The sequence below is a fragment of the Chroicocephalus ridibundus genome, chromosome 3 (genome assembly GCF_963924245.1).
Source record: "Chroicocephalus ridibundus chromosome 3, bChrRid1.1, whole genome shotgun sequence".
Lineage (NCBI taxonomy): Eukaryota > Metazoa > Chordata > Aves > Charadriiformes > Laridae > Chroicocephalus > Chroicocephalus ridibundus.
The window spans coordinates 27,092,968-27,114,366 of NC_086286.1; the positions used below are offsets into that span (position 1 = coordinate 27,092,968).

Here is a 21,399-nt window from a genome sequence, read left to right on the forward strand (position 1 = left end):
CGGGACGGGGGTAGCGGTGCGGCCGCGGTACTCACGGGGCGGCGCGGCCGTGGCCGAGGAGCGGCGGAGCAGCGCGCGGCACAGCATGGTCAAGAACGCCTAACGCGCGCGCGGGCCCGGCTCGTAGCACCAACTCCCGCCACCGACCGACCCGCCAAACCGGCCGCCGGCTCCTCATTGGTCAGCAGGCGCCCGGTTGTGCCGCGCCCTCTCCTTCTGATTGGGTGGCGCGCAGAGAGGGCAGGGCCTCCCGGGCCACACCCACCCCCACGGCGGTCGTGGTTCAGCGGCGCGCGGCGCCTGCGCACGCATCCCCCTGGGGCTGAGGCGGCGGGCGGGCCACTGCGCGTGCGCGGCGGCCGGTGCGGGGCGGGGAGCGGCGCTGAGGGAGGCCGGCATGGCTGCCAGCGCCAAGTCCTTCCTGGCCGATGCGGGCTATGGCGAGCAGGAGCTGGACGCCAACTCTGCCCTCATGGAGCTGGACAAAGGTGAGGGCGGGCGGACTCGAGGTTGTGGCCCGTCTGGGGAGCGGGGCCGGAGCTGCTCCTACGGCCGTTGGCGCCCGCTCTGCGTTCCCGCCGCCGCTCTGTGGGGGCCGGTCCCGTCCCGTCCCGTCCCGTCCTTGGGTCCCCAGCGGCCGGGGGGTGTGTTTGGTACCGCGTTACCGCTAGCGGGGGGTGGAGGAAGGACTTGGTTTTGGAGGAGTGTCGATTTCCCCAGTAATTATGGTTGTTTTGTTTAGGCCTCAGGTCTGGCAAACTCGGGGAGCAGTGCGAAGCCGTCGTTCGTTTTCCCAGGCTCTTCCAGAAATATCCTTTCCCCATTCTCATTAATTCAGCTTTCCTCAAGCTAGCTGATGTTTTCAGGGTGGGGTAAGTAGCATCAGCCAGTTTCTATCCATTCGCTGGTCCGTAGTGATGGCCTGTGCCTTGGTATGTGGCTGCATCGGAGCCTGGGCAATCGCAGGGTTTTTCTGCTTGCCTGACAGTACCACAGTGGTACCTGCTCTATTGAGGGTGACTTATGCTTGAGTGAATCTTGCTTTCACCGTCTTTAGTGGGCTTAAGTGGCTGTGAGTGATCAGTGACACTGTTCCTTTCCACCTGTCCTGATTTGAGGATTCACTTGCTGACTGGATTAATTTCACTGGGGTAAATTCTGCTCTGTAGACATGTTCAAATTCATAATTAATAAATAGAAGAATGGTCATACGTGCATTTTCCATCTCTTAAAGAATGTTAATAAAGCCCAAAGTATAGCTTTTTCCAAGTGCCTGATTTTTAAGCGATGCAAGTGGTGGAATTGGAGCTACTTTGTAATAGCTTACAAAGTTGCCCGTTGCTTTTGTGGAATCTTCACTGTTGGCTCCAGGAAGGAAAAGAAAGTCACTCACACCTGGCAATGGCAATTACACTTTTCTGTCTTAGTCCTGGACATACTTTTCTAGCAGAATTACATCTGTAAGTGTGCACAAAAGAGGCATTTTCTTATACTCCTTCTCACTGGTGTCAACAGGTTCATTTCCGTGGAATTGGGCCTAAATTTGACACTACCTGTACTAGAAATAAAACAATATTGTGTTAATGGTCTCTTTTTTACTATATCAGTCTACTTAAATATAACGATTCTAAAGTATAGGCCTTTCCTTGTTTTAATTTACTCTTGGAAGTTGTTGTGTTTTGTTTTTCAAATAATTTCGTGCTTAAAGTGATTCACTTTGTATTATAAAACGGCCTGATAAGGAAATGTGTGTGTCTCCTAACAGAAACAACTTCCTGAGGCTGTGTGTCCTGAAAGTTACTCAGCAGAGTGAGAAGCACCTGGAGAAGATCCTAAATGTGGATGAGTTTGTCAAAAGAGTTTTCTCAGTAATTCATAGCAATGATCCGGTTGCTCGGGCTATTACGCTTCGGTATGTATTACAAAAATTAACCTTACTTACTTCAGATCTCTATCTAATCATTAGTATGCTAGTCTGGAATAACAGAATCTGCAACTACTGTGAATGAAATGTAGGAGGTGTCTTATACATTGCTCATAGAGTTTAAAGCGAAGACGTCTGTCTTTAAAGGGGGTGAACAATAAGGATCCATGATCAAAAGAACAATGTTATTAACCACTTATGATGGTGATAGTTTTGTGGATGGATGGCTCTGGGCAAAACAGAATTTACAGTGTTGAAATTTTGTGTGCTCAAGAGAAGAAAAATAAACCTGTTGTATGCATAACACAGACAGTAGCTATATGCAGTGTATCATATGGCGTCTATCATATATTTAGATCAGGACCAAAGGGAAAGTGCTTCCTTATATGTCAAAATATTTTTTGTTAACTTGTAACCAAAATTTATGTGAATCTTGTTAATGCTTGCTGCTGTTTTTCATTTATTGTTGTCCTAGAAATTTACTGCTTGTTGGTCTCTGATCAGTAACTTCTAAGGAAGTGCTATTGTATTATTGATTGCTTTGGACTTCCTGGGAATCAAATGGGGGAAAAAAAAAAATTAAGCTATCTTTAATGTCATTGTCCTGCTGCTTTGATGCCTGTATCTCTAATGCTGTCTGTTATGATCGTCTTAACTGCATCTTCCAACACCTGTGCAAGTGAATTCAAATGTGAAGAGAGCTCTCTTCTTTCTCCCTCTGTATTTTTTTCTTCTATCCATCTAGAACTCCTACTGATTTCACTATCGGAAGATGGGAGGCATTAACAGGGGTTTATTTAATTAGCTCAAACAGCCATTTCTTTCTTCTTTTGGTATTTTTTTTGAGATTATGCGTTCATGCTCTGGTGTCTCAGAAATCTGTACATACAGCATAAATACATGTTTTCTTGTAGTTCCACTTCAGTATTCTAACATAAGGTTGCAGCTGTTGACTGGTATTGAGGGCTATCTTTACAGTCTGCTAGAAGACCCAGGAATCTGCCCAGTTTGAAAAAACACTTAAATTACTAATCAATTCACAGGATGCATCAAGTGAACCAACAGCCATTTTAACCTTTCAGCAGTTCTAGTTGAAAATCTTCAGTTGATTTGTTTTTGACCTTCTTAAATACTGTCAGTAATAAAGAGCATGCTGAAAGATCTGCAAAAACAAAACTGTCTGTCTGTGGAATTCTATTGTTAGATAACTGTGTGTAAATATTTGCATAGAATTCTTGCTAAAATTGCTGTCGGTGTAAACCCTGCATTCGTTCTTCTTTTAATTGGATTATGCTAAATATGTCTGAAACACATCTTTGAGATAATCTTAGCAAAGTATAAATTGATTTACTCCTTTTTTAGCAGTTAGTTACACAAAAGGTATTGCATTATTCCCAGTAATAACCTCATCTCACATCAGTGAAAGATCTTAGAAATAAATGGTGAAAGTCAGATATTTGTTTGCTTTTATCATGGTAACACTCTAGAAATTTTGCTTTCTTAGCACATGGTTAAAATTTATGACTGTTCAGACATTTGTCACTCACTTCTGCAGTCTTAATTGGGAAGAGGTATAGAAAGGGTGGAAACAGCTTTCTAAATGCCTTTTTTATCTCTGTAGACTGTCACACTTCTGAATGTATATCCCTTGATGTGTACTTCATGTGTGTCTGAAAATACACTGCTAAAATGTAGTGAAGGCTATCTGTTGTATTGATACCAGAGCTTGAACATAAAAGCGTCTTAAAAATACTTGTTCCCAGTGCCATAGTGCACTCTTAATTTTATAAGAGTTCTTGGTAAGTTTCTCACTGTGCCCAATGTGTAATAAATTCTTTTATTAAACCACTGACATAACCCACATGACAAAATTTGTTACTTTTTAATTACTTGCCTACTTTGAGTGTTTGTTTCTGTAAGAGACATGGAAGAGCACATTTATATAAAAATAGGATTTTGACCAGTCCTTTTACATTTCTATTTGGTTTTATCTTGCATTTCTTCATGATCATTGTTCTTGCTGATTTTAGTGTGATTTATTTTTGTAGGATGTTGGGCAGCATGGCATCTATTATTCCAGAAAGGAAGAATGCCCATCACAGTATTCGTCAGAGTTTGGATTCCCATGATAATGTGGAAGTTGAAGCTGCTATATTTGCTGCTGCCAACTTTTCTGCACAATCAAAGTAAGATGTAATTTTTTTGAGTTTTTAATATTACAGAGAATGGAAACTCCATTGACGCTGGCATTCAAAAACCTTAATATTTCCTTCTGTAGTGCTAACCACATTTATATGTGATTTATAGCAAAACATTTAATTATGTGCAATAACAGTATTGTAAAGAAATTTGAATACAAGTTTAACAGATTTTTTTTTTTTCTAGAACAGTAATGGAAAGCGCATAAATCTGGGAATGCAAAGTGTAATAGCAGCTTTAATCAAGAATTATTTTACAGACACTTACGTTAGGGAACAAAATGTAATGTTTATCACTTTGGTGCGCTTTTGAAAGCTTCCGTTTTATCATTTGATCATGCCCATGTGCAGGGGTTCTAAAATGACTTAGGTTTTCGCAAGTACTCTTTTGTGAAAGTTTTTATTGTTAAAACACAATGTTTGGTAGTTCGGATGATTTTTATTTTTAATTATATATTTATTTATTTCTCATTTCACCTGGTATTTTGTCTTTTCTCTACAGGGATTTTGCTGCTGGAATATGCAATAAGATCAGTGAGATGATTCAAGGTACATATGTATATTGTACCATAAAAGGGAAAAGCTCTAATTTCTCTGAGAATTCTTTATTAGCCTTGTGCAAATGTCCGATATCAGAATGCTGTTGCCCTTATCCTCAAATGATTCTAGTTTTTAAATTAGCTAACCAATAAGCTGATGTCTGGCTCTTGTGTCCTCTTAAAAATCTTAAGTTCTCAAAACACTTCTTTGGTAAAGAATAAAAGCTCATCTATAGTACGGTGAATAAACTTACATAGACTATCACAGGTTGCTTCAGGTGACTTAATATGTGTGTTACCTTCAACGAAGCATGGAGCAACCTTCTCAAAGAACCATGGAAGTCCTTCATACTGCTTTCGTTATGCTGCTAGCTAGTAGATGAGTTATTTGATGCTAACGCAGTTGTCTGCACAATCTTAATTTCAGCAGTGGTAGCAATGCAGACGTATTACATGTCTCACTAGTGCCAAAACACAGTACAAAGGACTTACACTCTGCCTGTGTTTCTCTTCCTTGTTGAAGGCCTGGCCACACCTGTGGACTTGAAATTGAAGCTGATCCCTATTCTACAGCACATGCATCATGATGCTAGCCTAGCCTCCAGCTCCCGGCAGCTGCTTCAGCAGCTGGTAACATCCTATCCCTCTACCAAGATGGTCATTGTTACTCTGCACACTTTTACTCTGCTTGCTGCTTCTTCTTTGGTTGATATTCCTAAACAGGTAATCCTTCCTAATTCATTCCTTCAACTTAAAGTACAAAGTACACTTAAAAAAACTAAGGTTCTAGCTTATGCCAAAAATAAATTATGATGGATATGCTAGGATGGTTGCTTCTATGTGCTATAGAGAAAGAATACCCTGAAAACTGCTGCTGCTTTCACTTTTCTTTTTTTAACCTCTCTGGCCTTTTTTCCAGATAACCCCATCAAGCGCAGAAACCCTTCTTTACAGATCATAACCTGCCTTTCTTTAAATCAACTAGGATCAATCGGCATTTAGGAAAGCAAACACTCCGATGTTTCTGAAAACATTTCATCTTACCTGTTGAACCTAGGGTTCACTTCTCACTGCTGTATATTCTTTTGGGTTGTGGGTGTGCCTTTTGTCTTCCTTGCATGCAACCAAATGAATATTTCAGTAGCATAGAGTGCATTTAAAAATCTATTTGTTGAAGAACTCTGAGGAATTTGAATCTGTTGCTATAATTTAGGACTATAAACCAAGTTGTGGGGAAAAAAAAAACTAATGCTTTTACGTTCTGATAATGTGCTTTATGGACGTGATTTGTATAACAGGTCTGAACACAGTGGCCTTTCAGATTCAACTAACTAATTCTTGTGAAGCAGTCATGAAAATCTATTTGCTTCCTTTCAATTCTGCACAGCTGTAGAAGGCTGGTGTCTGTTACTGTTAGACTAATAGCATTGATCTGTCTGAAACTTCTTTTTGGCATGGCTGATTTCTGTATTTCAGAGAATGCTTTTGACAGTATTGAATCTAAACTGACTGAAGCAACATTAGAACACTTTATGTGCTTTTTATTTTGTTTTTTTTTTTTTTAAGACTGTAAGTATGGTGATTTAGGCTGTATTTCTGCAACACAACAGCCAATGCTGCTTAAAAGTGATGTAGCCAGGGTGGGGATGGAGAGCAAAATCGTGATTGGCACATTCATACTTCTTTTTCATGGGCTGACTATTCCATCTCTGTAAATTTGCAGGAAATGAACAGAACAAGCAACATGCAGTTAAATGTCACTTAACTGGAGATAAATGCCTCGGAGGGGCTTGGTAACGGGTGATTTTGTTTGGTCAGGTTTTTGGGGTTGTTTTTGGCAACTACTGAGACATACAAGGTATGTTTGCGTTGCTGTCCGTTAATTGCAGGTCACGCAAACACCCAAATTTGTACCAAAAGCCCTGAATACTTGCTAGTAGCATAATCACAGCAATATAAGGTGTTTACTGAGCTTCTTAGGGATGTTTTATGGTATTTCTGTGAGTGCCAAAACAGGTCTCAAGGCTTGTTAGGTATGCACAGTGATGTAGAGAAGGGTGCATGAACAAGGAGAGCAGGGTGGTAGAAATCAGCTGTCGGACTGTTTTAGCTTGCCGTAGCATCGCAGCCTAAGTTAGGGGCTTTTCCATGTGGCAGGCAATTGGACAGATAAGGCAAGCTTAGTTTTGGCTGAGTATGCTCAAAATTTCTTCATGAAACTTTGGAAAAGACTTCCTTCTAGTTGCATCTCTCTCAAACAAGCAATTTACTTTGTTGCAGATCCAGCTTTTGTTGCAATACTTGAAGAACGACCCCAGGAAGGCTGTGAAGAGACTTGCCATCCAAGATTTAAAGTTGTTGGCCAACAAGACACCACATACGTGGAGCAGAGAAAATATTCAGGTTTATACGTTTTTTTTAAGCTAAAGTTTCATAATAAAACTTTGCAATTAGTTGTAGAATTCTTTCCAGGAGAACAATTTGGGAGGTAGAGGAAGGTTACTTCCTCTACCCTTAAGTTAGGTTACTCTGCCAAGCAGAGTAGCCAAATATTAATGAACAGTTCATAGAATATCTTGAGTTGGATGACTTGACCCATAAGGATCAAAGCTGAAGTATTACACCTGAGGAAAGGCTCGTGTCATGTAGTAGGCCTTTTTACAGTAAGGAAATAACTTCTCCATCTGACAAACTAACCTAAGATTATAGAGATGAGAGCTGAATGGTTACATTAACCTCATGATACTGAGTACGAATTAGTGCTCTCAGGTAACATAAAGAGTCTCTGGAATTTGTCAAAGCATGTTATCCAGCCAGGTATACCTGAAAGGACAAATGTAACTTTGACTTAATTTGTTAGGATTAATGGCTCAATTTCAATAGTGTCCTTGTGGCACCTGTTGTATGAATGAGACCCTAAAAGGTGTTTATAGTGCATCCGTATTATTTGGGGAAACAGATGTTATAGCGTGGATAGGATTGCTGCTTTCTTCCAGTCACAATTGCCTATCAACACTTCTTTCCCCTTGTCTTTCCCTTTTTCTGATAGAAATGACCATCGAAGATAACTTCAGCTTAGATTAAGATTCTAAAGGGAAAGTGAATATTTCAGAAACTTAATGTCACAGGCTTATAGCTCTACTTTTCTGGGTCTTTTTTCTTTGTTTTTGCTGGTTTTGGAAGCTACTTTTGCTATATGCTGTTGGAGCATAAGACAGCTGGGAGGAAGAACTGTGGATTTTTTGATGTTGGAACTACACCAGTTAGAACAAAATTAATTGACTGCTTGCTGAATGGCACGCAGAAGTAAGGAGAGTCTTTCTGACTTCTGAAAAGTCAACATTTTGACTCTTTCCATATATTTAAACAACTTGGTAATGTTTATTCAAGAGGGACTGCAACAGACTCCTTTTCTCACAGCAAAACCTGCTTCTTGTATCTTTTTACCAACATGAGTTTCAGCAGTGTTAACTGTTTCAGCATTTTGGGTCTGTCTGTGTAGGTCACATAGGAGGCTTGGTCTTTGAATTGTGGAGACTTCACTAATTTCTAGACATCAGCTTTAGAAGCTATTGCTGTTGATGCTTAGAGCAGTCCTCCTATGGACTGTGAAGGCAACAAGCCATCTGCGATCCATCCTGCTAATTCTTCTGTGCTCCTGGCATTCTTCACGGTTACAGTTTCAAATATGCTCTGAGTGGTGATCTAATAGCACTGGAGTAAAACATCAGTGTCTTGGGAGACATCAAGACTCATTTCCAACCCCTATTATTGTATCTTCGTTGTATCTTCTCTCTGTTGATGCCATGCTATTCAGTAGATCAGCAAAATACTACATTGGTGCAAATTGCAAATTTATTTGTGAATTTAACCCTTACACCATGCAAGAACATATGTATGCCTGATAAGAACAGTATTTGGGGCTTTTATTTCTTCTGTGGAACTAATTCTATGTTGTTTTTCTTTATTCAGCTTTGGCACTCTCTGAGGCAGAATATACTTACATTTTCCATTTCTGTCTCCTATCGCTTTCTCTCATGTTGACTAAAAAAGCCTCCAAACCCAATGAATGAATAAATTGTGGACAGTGTTGGCATAATGAATCCAAGAGAAATGTGCATTTTAGGAGTTATTCCAATCTAAATGTGTTAAGGCCTGAGAAGGTCTGGCAAAAGGCACAAAAGTAGGACAGGAGCTCTACTATAAATGACTTTAAAAAATAAAATAAGCTTTAAGATGTTTATCATGAAACTTAAACTGTATTCTGTTGGACATCTGGACTGTTGAAGGAAATCACACGTGAAACTTTGGTCTTCAGAGATGTATACTTACATAAACTCCTGCAGATTGTTATAAGGCAAAATAATCAGTATACCTCTAAGACTGGACCACTGTCTTAAATTCTTTTGCAATATTTGATCAATGAGACCTGCTAATATTTTTGCCGCTTATTTTTAATTAATAAATGACTTACAATTGGTGTTTTGTAGCATACGAGACCCACTGTCAGTTTCCTGTAAGCCATGTCCTCAGTCTAGTAAACCAGATGCTTCAAGACATGACTTCTAACTTTTTATTTCAGTATAGTGTTTTCCGTGGAAAAAATGTTGACTCTAAAAACTTCTCACAGACAAGTGCAACTAAACGTTTAATACAGATAACTCATGGGACTCCCTTCCCTCTGTGTCTCTTCTCCTGCTAATCTTCAGGCACTCTGTGAATCTGCTCTCCATACTCCTTATGACAGCTTGAAACTGGGCATGCTATCTGTTCTTTCCACGTTATCAGGGACCATTGCCATTAAACAGTACTTCAGCAGCGCGCCAGGTAAGAAAACTAGATTAGGTTATTATCTTTAGCATTTCTAATGGCTTGGCTATCTACTGATAATCAGTTTCATCTAAACACTTTGTAGCATATTCTGAAACTATTTTTGAATGTCAGAACACTAGCTGAGAGTCAGGCTGTGTTCATTGTATGTAAAAAAAAAAAAAAAAAAAAACCCAAAAATAAAAACCACCCAAAAAACCCTGTATACCCATTAATAGTCATGGTCTAAGATTTTTCTGAATTTTGTGGGTAATGCCATATGAAAGGTGTTTTCACCTTTGTCTTGAACTTTTCTTCATTTTATGAAGAAACGTAATGCCTCTCAGATGGCTGACCTGCATCCTGCTTAAGGTGCTTTGAAACCATGGATTTGCATAGTTTTTGAGTAGTGTGGAAACTTAGTGGTGTGAGAGTGGGCTGGTGTGTTACCCTGGCACAGTGAAGTTACGCCACCCTTGTGGGAATGACCTGCTTCAGTAACAGGTGAACCTGTCTGCCTTGTGACTATATTCTGGAGAAATTTTAGACATTTTAAAGTGATTCAAGGTGTCTTGTTCTTGAAATGATGATCGTACTGCCTTTCTTTTTTCTACTTGAAAGTCAGACTGCCCTAATGACTATTAGAAGCCCAACTACATGGGCTGCAGAAATGGAGAAAAACAGTACATCCTCTTCGGTCATTCTGGCACGTCTTAATAATTAATATGCTCACCAGCTCTTTTTAATCAGATATAATGTTTCTTAAGGCAATATTTCTCTGAGACCCTGAAATATCAGACAAAATATTCTTTCTCAATGTCTGCATAATTTGTATAGTGCTCAGGAATGGAGGGAGAGCCTCTGTGTGTGGAGAAAGAAAGATATGTTTTCATCCTATCTTTTAAACATATATTAAAAAAAAAAATCCTAAGTCAATACAAGTTTTTTGCAGAAACGTACTTGAAAAGATCTGTGGTGTAATTATGGACTGTGATGTTTTATGTCCTGTTTGCCTTGTCTTTATTTAGGAACAGCAGCTACGACTGCAAAATCATTTGATTTAGTAAAGCTAGCACAGGAGTGCTGTTACCATAATAACCGTGGCATTGCAGCTCATGGTGTGCAAATTCTGACTAATATATCAGCCTCTTGTCAGGAAAAAGGTAAGTGGAAGCAAGGACAAAGAAATGTTTCTGTTTACAGTCACGCTGATGCGCTTAACGTGTTAACTGGTCTTGTCTGTGAACCTGTCTGTAAATCTGTCTGATCCTTCATGCTCATTAGGGAGAATGGGGACTGTAATCTAGTAGAAAATATTCTGTATGATTTTATGAATGGTTGGGAAGATTCCATCTTCGTCAAATTTTGAGAAAATTACCAGGCACAGCAGAACGTGTGCTAAATAAATGCTTGTCTTACCTTTGCTATAAGACTAGTGAATTGTTTGTCAACCTTTGAAAACTCTTTGCACAGAGTCCGTTGTAAAAGAATAACAGGGTATTTAGAAGTTTTAGTCCAGAGATTAATGCACGCTTTACAAAAGTCACAGTTGGTGTGACTGCTGAGTAGTTACCTGAGACATTGAATGGCAGAATTGTTTCTAATCAAAATAAGGTAAGGCAGAAGTATTAGGAAGATACTTACCTGTCATGACTGCAACACCAGTGCAAGCATTACACCCATTATGATCAGAAAAGGTAACAGGGAACTAACTTACTCTGGTTTTCTTTTCTTAGATCTTTTGCCTTTGGAGCAAGATGCAGTTTTTGGCTTAGAAGCTCTTCTTGTTCTTTGTAGTCAAGATGACAGTCCAGGAGCTCAGGCAACCTTAAAGGTGACATTACTGTTATCTTCCCTTAGCAGAGCTGTAACTTATAGTAATAGCTTGTATAACGAAAGGCTAGTGTGCACCAGATCCCTTCTGGTGGAAGCATAACGTACTGGAAGGAAATGAAGATTTCTGTATGTTTTGCCTATTATCAGAGTTCAGAGTGGTAGAGAAACTGAGCAGAACTATAGTGCAACTCCTCTCAGCTCTAGAGTAAGTTGATAGTTTCAGGGAAATAAATAAAATGCATCCCTCTGAGGAACAGCTGTAATAAAACATGAACTTGAACATGGGATGGAGGTGTCTGGAGGATGAAGACAATCTTGGAGAGAACCTGTTTTTTGGAGATGGGGATGCAATGTACCTAATTACAGTGCTTTTGTAAACTATTATTTTTATTTTCCCACTTCATAAGCTGCATAACCAGTAATTTTATCTAGTTATTTACCTGTAAAGGCTGGTGGTATGAGAAAGAATAATATCGTTTATTGAAATTGTGATATGTTTTTGTGCTGTGAGCTCAGGGACAGAGGCTTGGGCTCTTAGAAAAATCTCATCTTTTGTAGGGTACCTGGTTCTGAAAATACCAGATCTTCTATATTTCTGCAATCATACTTGCAGATAAGTGCGTCTGACTTTTTTATTTTTCAGTAGACATTGTGTTTATTGTAACTGTTGATTGTGTGAATTGCAGATCACGTTAACTTGTATGGTGAAGCTGGTCAAGTGCCGTCCTCACCTGAGCCAGTCGGTAGTTGAATCCCTGCTGACCCAGCTGCACAGTGCCCAGGACGCTGCTCGGATTCTCATGTGCCACTGTTTGGCAGCTATTGCCATGCAGCTGCCTGTCCTAGCAGATGGGATGCTAGGAGACCTAATGGACCTCTATAAATTAATTGGACGATCTGCCACAGATAAAAAACAGGAACTCTTGGTAAGACCTCCTCTGGGTGAATGGCCCTTTTGAACTACTGTGGATGGATTTTATTTAAAAAGGCAGCTAGGCCGTTTGCTATGTTCAAGCTGATGTGCCAGTCTATAGCCACTATTTTCAGTTTTGCTGTAACTTCTTACTACATATGTCAGTGTTCAATGTCGAAATCATGTCTCACAGATGGACCTGAACTATTGTATTTCATTAGATTTTCCAGCAGATGGCACTGCTTAGACAAACCTAGCTATCAAAATTATTGGAGTATTGGTAAAATAATGGTTCTATGAAAAACAAAATGGCAGGTAGCTCAATTTATGTATGATAATCTGATGCACATGACTTTTAATATTCTGTAAGAGATAAAAATGTTTTTATCGCATCAATTTGGAAATGAATTTGAATTTTTAGAAAGCATCCTGTTAATTCACTTGGAGGATTTGAAATATCTTAGTTAAGCCACAGTAAAGATTTTTTTAAATAAAAGTGACTTTCATCTACAAGAAATACTTGGGTCGCCATAACTATTTAAAAGATAGAAGACTGAGAAAAATTCCTCAGTTAAAATGTATGTGTAATCTTCTATGTAGCTTTGAGTCCAAAATCTAGATAATTTCTGGTAGTTTAGGAAACACAATTTTTTTCTTGTTTTGTTTAGTTCCTAAGATATAACCTTCTTCCTCACCCTTCTACTCTTTATTAGGTTTCTCTTGCCACAGTGATATTTGTTTCCAGTCAGAAAGCTTTATCTTCAGAAGTCAAAACTGTTATCAAACAGCAGCTTGAGAATGCTTCCAATGGATGGACAGCCTACAGGATAGCCAGGCAGGCTTCCAGAATGGTAAGTGAAAATACCTGGAGGAAAAAGGTTTGGTGTGGTTGGAAGGATGCTAGTGATTTCTTTGAACTGGACAAAGGAAGTAAGGGAAATGGGACTTTGGAGAGGAAGTTAATTGGGGGGCAAAGAACCCATATCATTTTCCCTTTTAATTCCCTGGAATGCCTATTCATATATATATGCCATTTAGGGCAGTCATCCCGTCAGGATAGTCTTTTATTTGTCTTTTTGAAGTATTTGAGAAGGAAGAAAGTAATGACCTGATACTTTCTTGAGCACGTGCATAATCTGCATCATCTAGCTGTTCTTTAGAAGGTGATATAGGCCATCCTGATGCGTGCTTATCTTTCTTCAGTGTGAAGAAAGGAAGAAAATACTGTTTCCCTCTTTTCCTTCAGTAAAGTCACAGCTGGGGTTAGAATTATGTAGAAACCCTAGTACAAGATGCTGGGGTAAAAGTAAATTTTCATATTTGTTTCTCATCTTGTTGAATTACCTTGTGTAAATAAATACTATACTTTATACAGGCTGATATTTCCATAAAATAAGTATTTGTGGGTTTATTTATTGATGGGATTTTCATGATCAAATGATTGGAAGGAGTTTCACTGTTTCTATTTTTAAAGTAAGAGTAGTTCTGGAGATGTTATTGTTCTCTTGTTTGTATTTGTTTCATAGAAAGACACAGCCTTCTTTCATGTCCCCTCTTAGAAACAGTCTTGTCGTTACAGGGCAACCATGACATGGCCAGAGAACTGTATCAAAGCCTGCTGACTCAAGTGGCTTCAGAACACTTCTACTTCTGGCTGAACAGTTTGAAGGAGTTCTCTCATGCAGAACAGTGTCTGACAGGTTTGCAGGAGGACAACTACAGCTCAGCGCTTTCTTGCATTGCTGAAGCTTTAAAATCCTATCACAAAGGAATAGCATCGCTGACGGTTAGCACAGATCTTCTACTTTAGTGATGATGTTTCTGTATACTGCAGCAGGTCTGTTTGGTTTCTGTTCTTAAACCTCTGAAAAGTTTTTAAAGATGTCTGACATCTGCCAGACTGCAGGGAAGAGACAGTTGTAACACACTGCACCTTCAGAGGCAAGATCCTGTAGCTGAGATAAGTGTGATTAGCTAGACTTCTTTTTTTTTTTTTCTTTTCTTCCCCTACCACTTCCTTCCTTCAAATCATATATGTGACAGATCTTTTTAAAAGTTACAGTACTTAAAATTTTCCTCTCCTTGTCTTGGCTGAGTAAACACTATTGTAATAGTGAAGCCTGAGAATTTGTCTAAATTGGCTGCTATCTTCTTGAGATATGGAGAAGGATTTAATTGCCTTCCTCTGCTGCTGAGTTCATGTTGCCTTGTATTTGACAATGTGATCTATGGAATCCTAACAACAAGGCAATTTAGTAGGAGGAGGGAGGACAATTCAATCTCATCAAAACAGCAGAATTCAGATGGTACCTTCTTTTACGCAGATACTTTCTGCTTCTCTGACGTGGTGAAAATAGCAAGAAGCCGTGTGATGTCTGTGAATGTAAACAAAAACAAGCATTAATGAATATGGACCTTCAGTTCTTATTGTGAAGTTCCTTCTTAACAAAAGACAATCCAGCTCCACACAATATTTAATTTCATATTTTAGTTTCCATGAAGAAACCTTTACGTAGAGTTTTCTGTATGTCTTTTGAATGAAGCTGAGGGTTTTGGTTGGTTGTAGTTTGTTTTTTTTAGTTACTGGAATTGTCAGTGTCATGACAATTCAGATATTTATTAATAAACTGTCTCTGAATATGCAGGAAGGATGCCTGAGAGAAAGCTCCATTGTCACTGAAGTATTTGTCTTTAACTTGTTGACTGAGTGAATAAGCCTTTTAGTTCAACATTGCAAGATGTCTCTAATGTCTAGAAGACTTTGAGAGAGGGACCTCATCTAATTAGATGTTAATATTTAATACAGTCAGGAAAATAACTTGCTTAAATAGGTCATTCTGTGAGTCAGTAATTTAATTAGCCTTTCCCTGGAGTTTGGGGTTTTTCTGTTGAAGGATTCCTGTCCTCATCTCCTCTGCTGACTTTATTTTGGGCATGTTGCACATAAGTATTGCACCCAAAAAAAGCACTTCCTTGTGAGTTGTTGTGGTCCAGAGGAGTAGTACAAGTTTCAGAGGGCTAGAGAAGAGGAAATTGGGTTCTATTGCAGGCTGTTGATGACTTGTTGCATCACTCTAGACAAATTCCTAACCATGCTTGAGTGTATCAGCTGTAAAAGGAGCCAATTGCTGCTTCCAGCTACAGAACTCAGCATCTCAAAGGGGAGCAAAGTGCCATAAAGTACATGACAGTCTTACTACTGAAGACTTCTGCTGTCTCTTCCCTCTGACTTCAGCTTTACCGTTGCTGCTGTTTCAGTGTAGAGCATGACTCAGCGCTGTTGGTACCGCAGAGCATTAGTGCGTATGGTGAACCCTGTGTAGCTGTCCACTTTGTAGCTGGAAGACACTGTGCCAATAAATCCGTTGCAGATGTTCAGTCAGCCCAGTTTAGCAATGATGAAATATTCAGACAGTACCTGATCTTGTCAGAAAATTTCTCAATTCCTTCTTGATAGGCATGTAGCTGTCTTGCATTGCTGTATGCAAAATGTTCTTTCAAGTCCCATTATTTGATGGGGGTGGCGGGCAGGGACTTGTCATAGAGCATGTCAGCCACAGTCCCCATCTGTCTCGCTGTGTACTTGCTTGTATAGTTAGCAAAGGTTTTGAATAGGACCTGCTCTTTCTGGCACAGAACGTGCATCTCATTGGGAGCATTGTACTTATTTTTCACTGCTGGTAATCTAGAGAAGATTCAGAACTTGAACAAAGCACTAATCACGGAATCACGGAATCTTCAGAGTTGGAAGGGACCTCTAGAGATCATCTAGTCCAACTCCCCTGCTAGAGCAGGATTGTCTAAAGCACATCCCTCAGGGCTGCATCCAGGCGGGTCTTGAAAATCTCCAGAGAAGGGGACTCCACAACCTCCCTGGGCAGCCTGTTCCAGTGCTCTGTCACCCTCACTGTAAAGAAGTTTTTCCGTGTATTTGAACGGAACTTCCTGTGTTCTAATATAATCATTGATTAAGTATCACTAATTCCAGATATGTTGGTAACAAGTGGTAGTGTTTGAAGAACTTGGCTGAGCCAAAGAACTCTTTATGTCACTGTCAAAAAAGAATTGTAACTCATTTATTGCCCATGTGTATAGGGGCAGCAGATAGGGTAAACTGCAGTATTAATGAGACCAGCTTGTATTTCCATTTACAAGAATCAAGCCAAATTTGTGCTACAAAAAATGTCGGGGTTTTCTGATAGAAGTACTGGTACTTTACTCTGTAAAAGCATGTAGTCTCTGTAGAGCAATTACAGTGCAGAAAGATCTCTTCCATAGAGGGTTTTCTGAAACCACCCTTGCAGAATAAACAGAACAATTTCAATTCAAAGGGGATTTTTTTTTTTTTTTATGCCCTTGAATGAAGAAGGGAAATCAAAGTGGGGCTGAGGGGCTCAAGTGATGAAATAGATTTCAGCCAAAGAAATAAGACTATCTCAGTAGTTTAAAGTGGTTGCAGTTGGCTGATGTTTTCCTCACTTTAGTGAATAGTGGGCCAGTTCTCAAGATGATGTGACGTTTTGTGAGAAAACTAGTTTGCTGCCTTCCTGCCGGCAAAGACACAGTTCTTGCTAAGGTTTTGGGATGGTTTATAACTTCTTACTTCCAGAAGTGACCTTTTCTGTTGAGGAATAAGAAGCACTGGAGAAGACACGCATGAGTTTAACATACTTCTATTCTCTGAGTAAGAGAAGGTCCCAGTACTTTGTTTTGCAGGTGTCTTTTTCCCCCTAAAGAAAAAAGTGTACTCTTCTCAAAATTCAACAGTATAAGAAAAATAAGTATTGCATTTTTGGCTTAACTAGTATCAAATCTCGAGTGCTGCAGTTTACTGCCTTCTTGGTGTCCTAAGCTGTCACAGATGCTTCTACATGTCAGATAAGCTCTCAGGGAGGCAAAGTTTCACAGAACCATTTTTTCTAAATAATGTCTACCCTTCTGGAGTTCTGTTATTTACTGTTCTTAGCTGTCACTGAACTGTGTCTCTGCCTTTATCAAATGCAAGGTTCAGTGCCTTCATAATGTTCCTGTCTGTTTCAGAGTTCCAAAAAAATCAAAGGTTATCACCCCTTCCTCTTGCTGCGGGTAACTTTAGCTGATTCTTTCTCTTCTGGCTGATGCAGAGAATCCCTTTTTCAGTCTTTTGTGTTTCTATTTGCCTTCCAATTCAGTGTGCTCTCTCTTATGGTAAGGACTGTCTGGAGTAATGTCCTTTGAAGCCTAATAGCTTGGCCTTGGAAAAAGATGAAATAGGTGCCCTAATAGCGTTGTAACAGCTTAAGTCACACTTGTTACAAGGGTGATACACTTGAAATATGGCTTAGTAATTACCTAACTTCTGTATGATTTATATTCAATATGATTTAAATTGTTAAATGTAGTTTTAAAAAAGCAGCTTTTAGGATTGAACTGAAGGGTTCAGTTGTCTGATGAGACAGTTCAGTGACATTGCAAAGTTGGTTTATCATGTTTGCTTTTGACCTAGATTGCCAACATTCCTATTACTGTGTTTCAGGCTGCTAGTACGCCACTTAATCCTCTGAGCTTTCAGTGTGGATTTGTGAAACTCAGGATTGACCTTCTGCAAGCTTTTTCTCAACTTATTTGTACCTGCAACAGCCTAAAAACAAGTCCACCACCAGCTATTGCCACAACGATTGCTATGACGTCAGGAAATGATCTCCAAAGGTGTGGACGCATCTCCAACCAGGCATGTGTTCTTGTGTTTATGTGTTGGTATGTGTTTGTGTGTTTGATTGATATGAATTTTGCTTCTCAGCAAATATATCTGACAAAAGAAATGAGAATTGGTAGTGAAAAGTTTTGCGAAATAGTGGGCCTTGGTTTTCACCTGTAGCTATAAAAATGTCTGCCTGTAGCAGGCCATATTTTGAAGTTGAGCATGTATGTATGTTTTCTCATGCATTCATGCACACAGCTTCCAAGGATGTTCATGTAGCAAGCCACTCGGTACACTGAAACTTGCAGGAAGACCTTTCACACCTTGTTTTGGAACACCTCAGGTACTATGGTTATACTAAGGAAGAACATATACTTTAGGATTGTACTGCAATTCCTTTTGGTGAGTGTCGGCAACTGACTTGATGCTGTACAGAACACCAAGATGGTCCGCTTCTAAAATACGTGTAGCCTGCAAGATGGAATCAGTGGGTAGTCTTTGAAAGACAGAGCAGTTTTGTGTACCAGTAGGGGTGGGGGAGGTTGTTGGTGGGTTTTTTGGTTTTGCTATTGGTGTTTTGGTTTTTTTTAAACTCAAGGAGGTATGTTGGTGCTGTGTTACAGGAAAAATATCTGTTTAATGCATGGATAATAGTTTGTCACTCTGATTTTTATCTGTGTGAAGAAGCGAGAAGTTTATGTATTTTTTCCAGAGTATGTAGTCTTACCCCTTCAGTGTTGTGTGTGTATAGTGTAGTGGTTTTCTGGATGTGTGGGGTTTTGCTTTGCTTTGATTTTTTGACTAGTAACATTGTCTTTGTAGATGAAACACTCAATGGAGGAATTCCGAAACCTGGCTACACGGTATGGAGATCTGTATCAGTCATCTTTTGATGCAGACTCAGCAACTCTAAGGAATGTAGAACTGTATCCTTTTAAAGTCTTAGAATTTGTCCACTTCTTGTGTGGACAGCATGAAGCTTAAGAATCCTCTTTTCTTTGAAGACTGGCACAAAGTCATTTTGAAGCAGTTAGTAGCATAAAAATTAGGTACCAATTGCTTAAAACCTATTTGGAAATAAACATTGCTATACTATTGTTTGGAATTACTTTATGAACAAATTATGACACAAAAATTGCAACAGCATAAAACTTGGGATTTTCGTAGTTCTTGCTCTGTTTACTAAGGGAGTAATAACTGCAGGATTACTTCACAAAAGCTAGAGAAAAAGGAAAAGTGCCAGTAAATATGTTGCATTTCTTGTTTTAAGTGCCAACTTTGTAAGTCTTAACTCCTTAATATTAATATCAGACAACAGCAGAGCTGCCTGTTGATTTCACATGCAATAGAAGCTCTGATTTTGGATCCAGAATCTGCAAGGTAGCTTTGATATTTAACTTTCTACTCACTTGCTATTTATTTCTGATTCCTTGGGGCTTTAAGCCTAGGAATTCAAAGAATGTTCCGAAAGTTTCTCAGTAGACCCTTCTAATTCTACTCTGGGCAGGCTTGAGGACCTGTTGCTGCTGTGGTATACCTGGTAGGCCAGGGATTGTGTTTCAGGTTCTGCGTTTTATACTGATTTTCCTCTTGAGAGCTCTACACTGGACTTCTCTTCAATATAGACTTGCATTAAAATAAAACAAACGAGTTTTAATCTCTTTTTTTAGCCACCTATTTTAACTTGTGTCACTCTGTGTTAGCTCCCATACCTACTGTTCCCACTTGTAAGTGCATATTAGCTTCCTTCAGAGTCCTGAAAATATATGCACTAAATTAGTTTAAACTTCTAATGTAAATCCATCACCTCTGGCTCTATTTAACAGTGAACTTAGACATACTAAAAAAATCACATTGACATACCTATAAACTGAATCACTGTAAAACTTCCAGGCTGAGATTAAATGGAAGATAATGTGGATAAACATCTTTTTAAATGTGTAATTTTTGTAACTGGAAATAAAAGTGAACATCCTACGTGACTGTCCTGTTCATCGGGAATTAAGCATTGTTTAGAAGATATATTAATCATACTTGTGAAAAGTATGAAGCTGTGGACTTCAAAACATTAGGTGTCTAGGAGATGGAATTGTATTCAAAGCGTGAGATTATAAACTTCCAGATTTAGTCTTAAGTCTGTCATTCTTTCTTTTCCTTGAGTTGTGAGACTTTTAAAAACATTATAAACACTGCTGGCTTAAATAAAAGCCAGGGGAATTAAACACTGCAGGCTTAAACAAAAGCTAGGGGAATTAAGCATGCTGAGTCTGTTAGGTTTCTAACTGCTTCAGGTGAGAGAGGGTGGGGACAGAAAGTGGTGGATAAGCTGTAGTTCAGAAAGAGCTTAAATGTAAAGGGCAAGTCTTACAATGAAAAAATAATAAAGAAATAGTAAACCGTTTGAAAGACGTAGTTATTTCTTAATGGATTTGAAGTTGTAACAGAGGATGGTCTTGTTGGGCCTGTTTGTGAGTGAGCCTCACAGATTACAATGAAGAAAATATCGTAGACACGATGAAAAGTTTTATTTTTTTTAGTTTCCAGGAATATAGCTCGAATGGAACAGCACATGTTGAGAGTGAATATGAAAGAAGAATGATGTCTGTATTTAATCATGTACTGGAAGAAGTGGAATCACTCAACAGGAAGTATGCTCCTGTGTCTTACTTGGCAAGTAACAGTTTTAAATGTATATTCTGCAGACAGAGGTTCCAAAAACTTCACAACTCCATATCTATGGTGGTCAGCAAACTGAAGAGCACACAGTTAATTAACATAACCTCTTACTGGCACAAATGGTCTCTACAGAGACTGGCTACTTCAAAAAAACTTCAACAAAGGTTTTGCTAAGATATCTGTATCCACACTCTCGTTCAAATACCGAAGCGCATTCTTTTTGTTAACACTGTTGTCATGAAGGAATTCTTCCCCTACCACACACAGTGCTGGAGCGTCCAGCACTAGCCTAGCTTTGGTCACTGAGCTGTTGGCAGTTAATACTGTGTTTTGTGAGTATAGCGTTTCTCTTATCAATGCAGGTCATCAGAGAACACAATGTAAAGTGTGCTGAATGCAAACAGTGAGCTGATAAATGTACTGCTTTACAGGGCTAGCATGGTTTCGTCTTTTTCTGTTAGTGAACATCATAAAGCTGAAGTGCATGTTGATGGGAACAATGTAGTTCATTTTTCAGTTGTCATGGCTCGCATCTATTTGCCTTGCTTCTAAATTCAGCAGTCCTTACCAATTCCAAAGAGAATAGAAGAATGAGTTGTGTAAAACATAGCAAAGGTAAACCCTGTAAACTTAGTTGTCACTGGCTCTGTACAAATGGACTTCAATAGTGCTGCCTTTGCTCATCTGAGCCAGGAGGACGGTATAGCGCAGTGGGGAAAGGCAGAGTAGTCAAGAGGCTTAAAACTTAATTGTTGCATTGCATGAAGTTGTGGTAGATGCCGATCTTTTTTGCTTGGAGAGAATTGTTGTTTATTTAATAGAGA

At 39.3% G+C, this 21,399-nt stretch overlaps 1 protein-coding gene across 1 annotated transcript in view; it reads left to right on the plus strand.

The window, feature by feature from the left end:
• Positions 1-376: 376 nt before the first annotated feature.
• INTS7 (integrator complex subunit 7) overlaps positions 377-21,399 on the plus strand; it is a 44,472-nt gene continuing 23,449 nt past the window's right edge. The window contains exons 1-17 of the mRNA XM_063328503.1: positions 377-488; positions 743-872; positions 1,766-1,912; positions 3,973-4,110; positions 4,625-4,671; positions 5,185-5,384; positions 6,942-7,064; positions 9,371-9,488; positions 10,499-10,633; positions 11,207-11,304; positions 11,993-12,232; positions 12,933-13,070; positions 13,799-14,005; positions 17,735-17,929; positions 18,722-18,825; positions 19,211-19,279; positions 20,437-20,569. Of these exons, the coding sequence (XP_063184573.1) occupies positions 398-488; positions 743-872; positions 1,766-1,912; positions 3,973-4,110; positions 4,625-4,671; positions 5,185-5,384; positions 6,942-7,064; positions 9,371-9,488; positions 10,499-10,633; positions 11,207-11,304; positions 11,993-12,232; positions 12,933-13,070; positions 13,799-14,005; positions 17,735-17,929; positions 18,722-18,825; positions 19,211-19,279; positions 20,437-20,569 (2,313 nt within the window). The 5' untranslated portion in view covers positions 377-397. The remainder of the gene's footprint in view (positions 489-742; positions 873-1,765; positions 1,913-3,972; positions 4,111-4,624; positions 4,672-5,184; positions 5,385-6,941; positions 7,065-9,370; positions 9,489-10,498; positions 10,634-11,206; positions 11,305-11,992; positions 12,233-12,932; positions 13,071-13,798; positions 14,006-17,734; positions 17,930-18,721; positions 18,826-19,210; positions 19,280-20,436; positions 20,570-21,399) is intronic.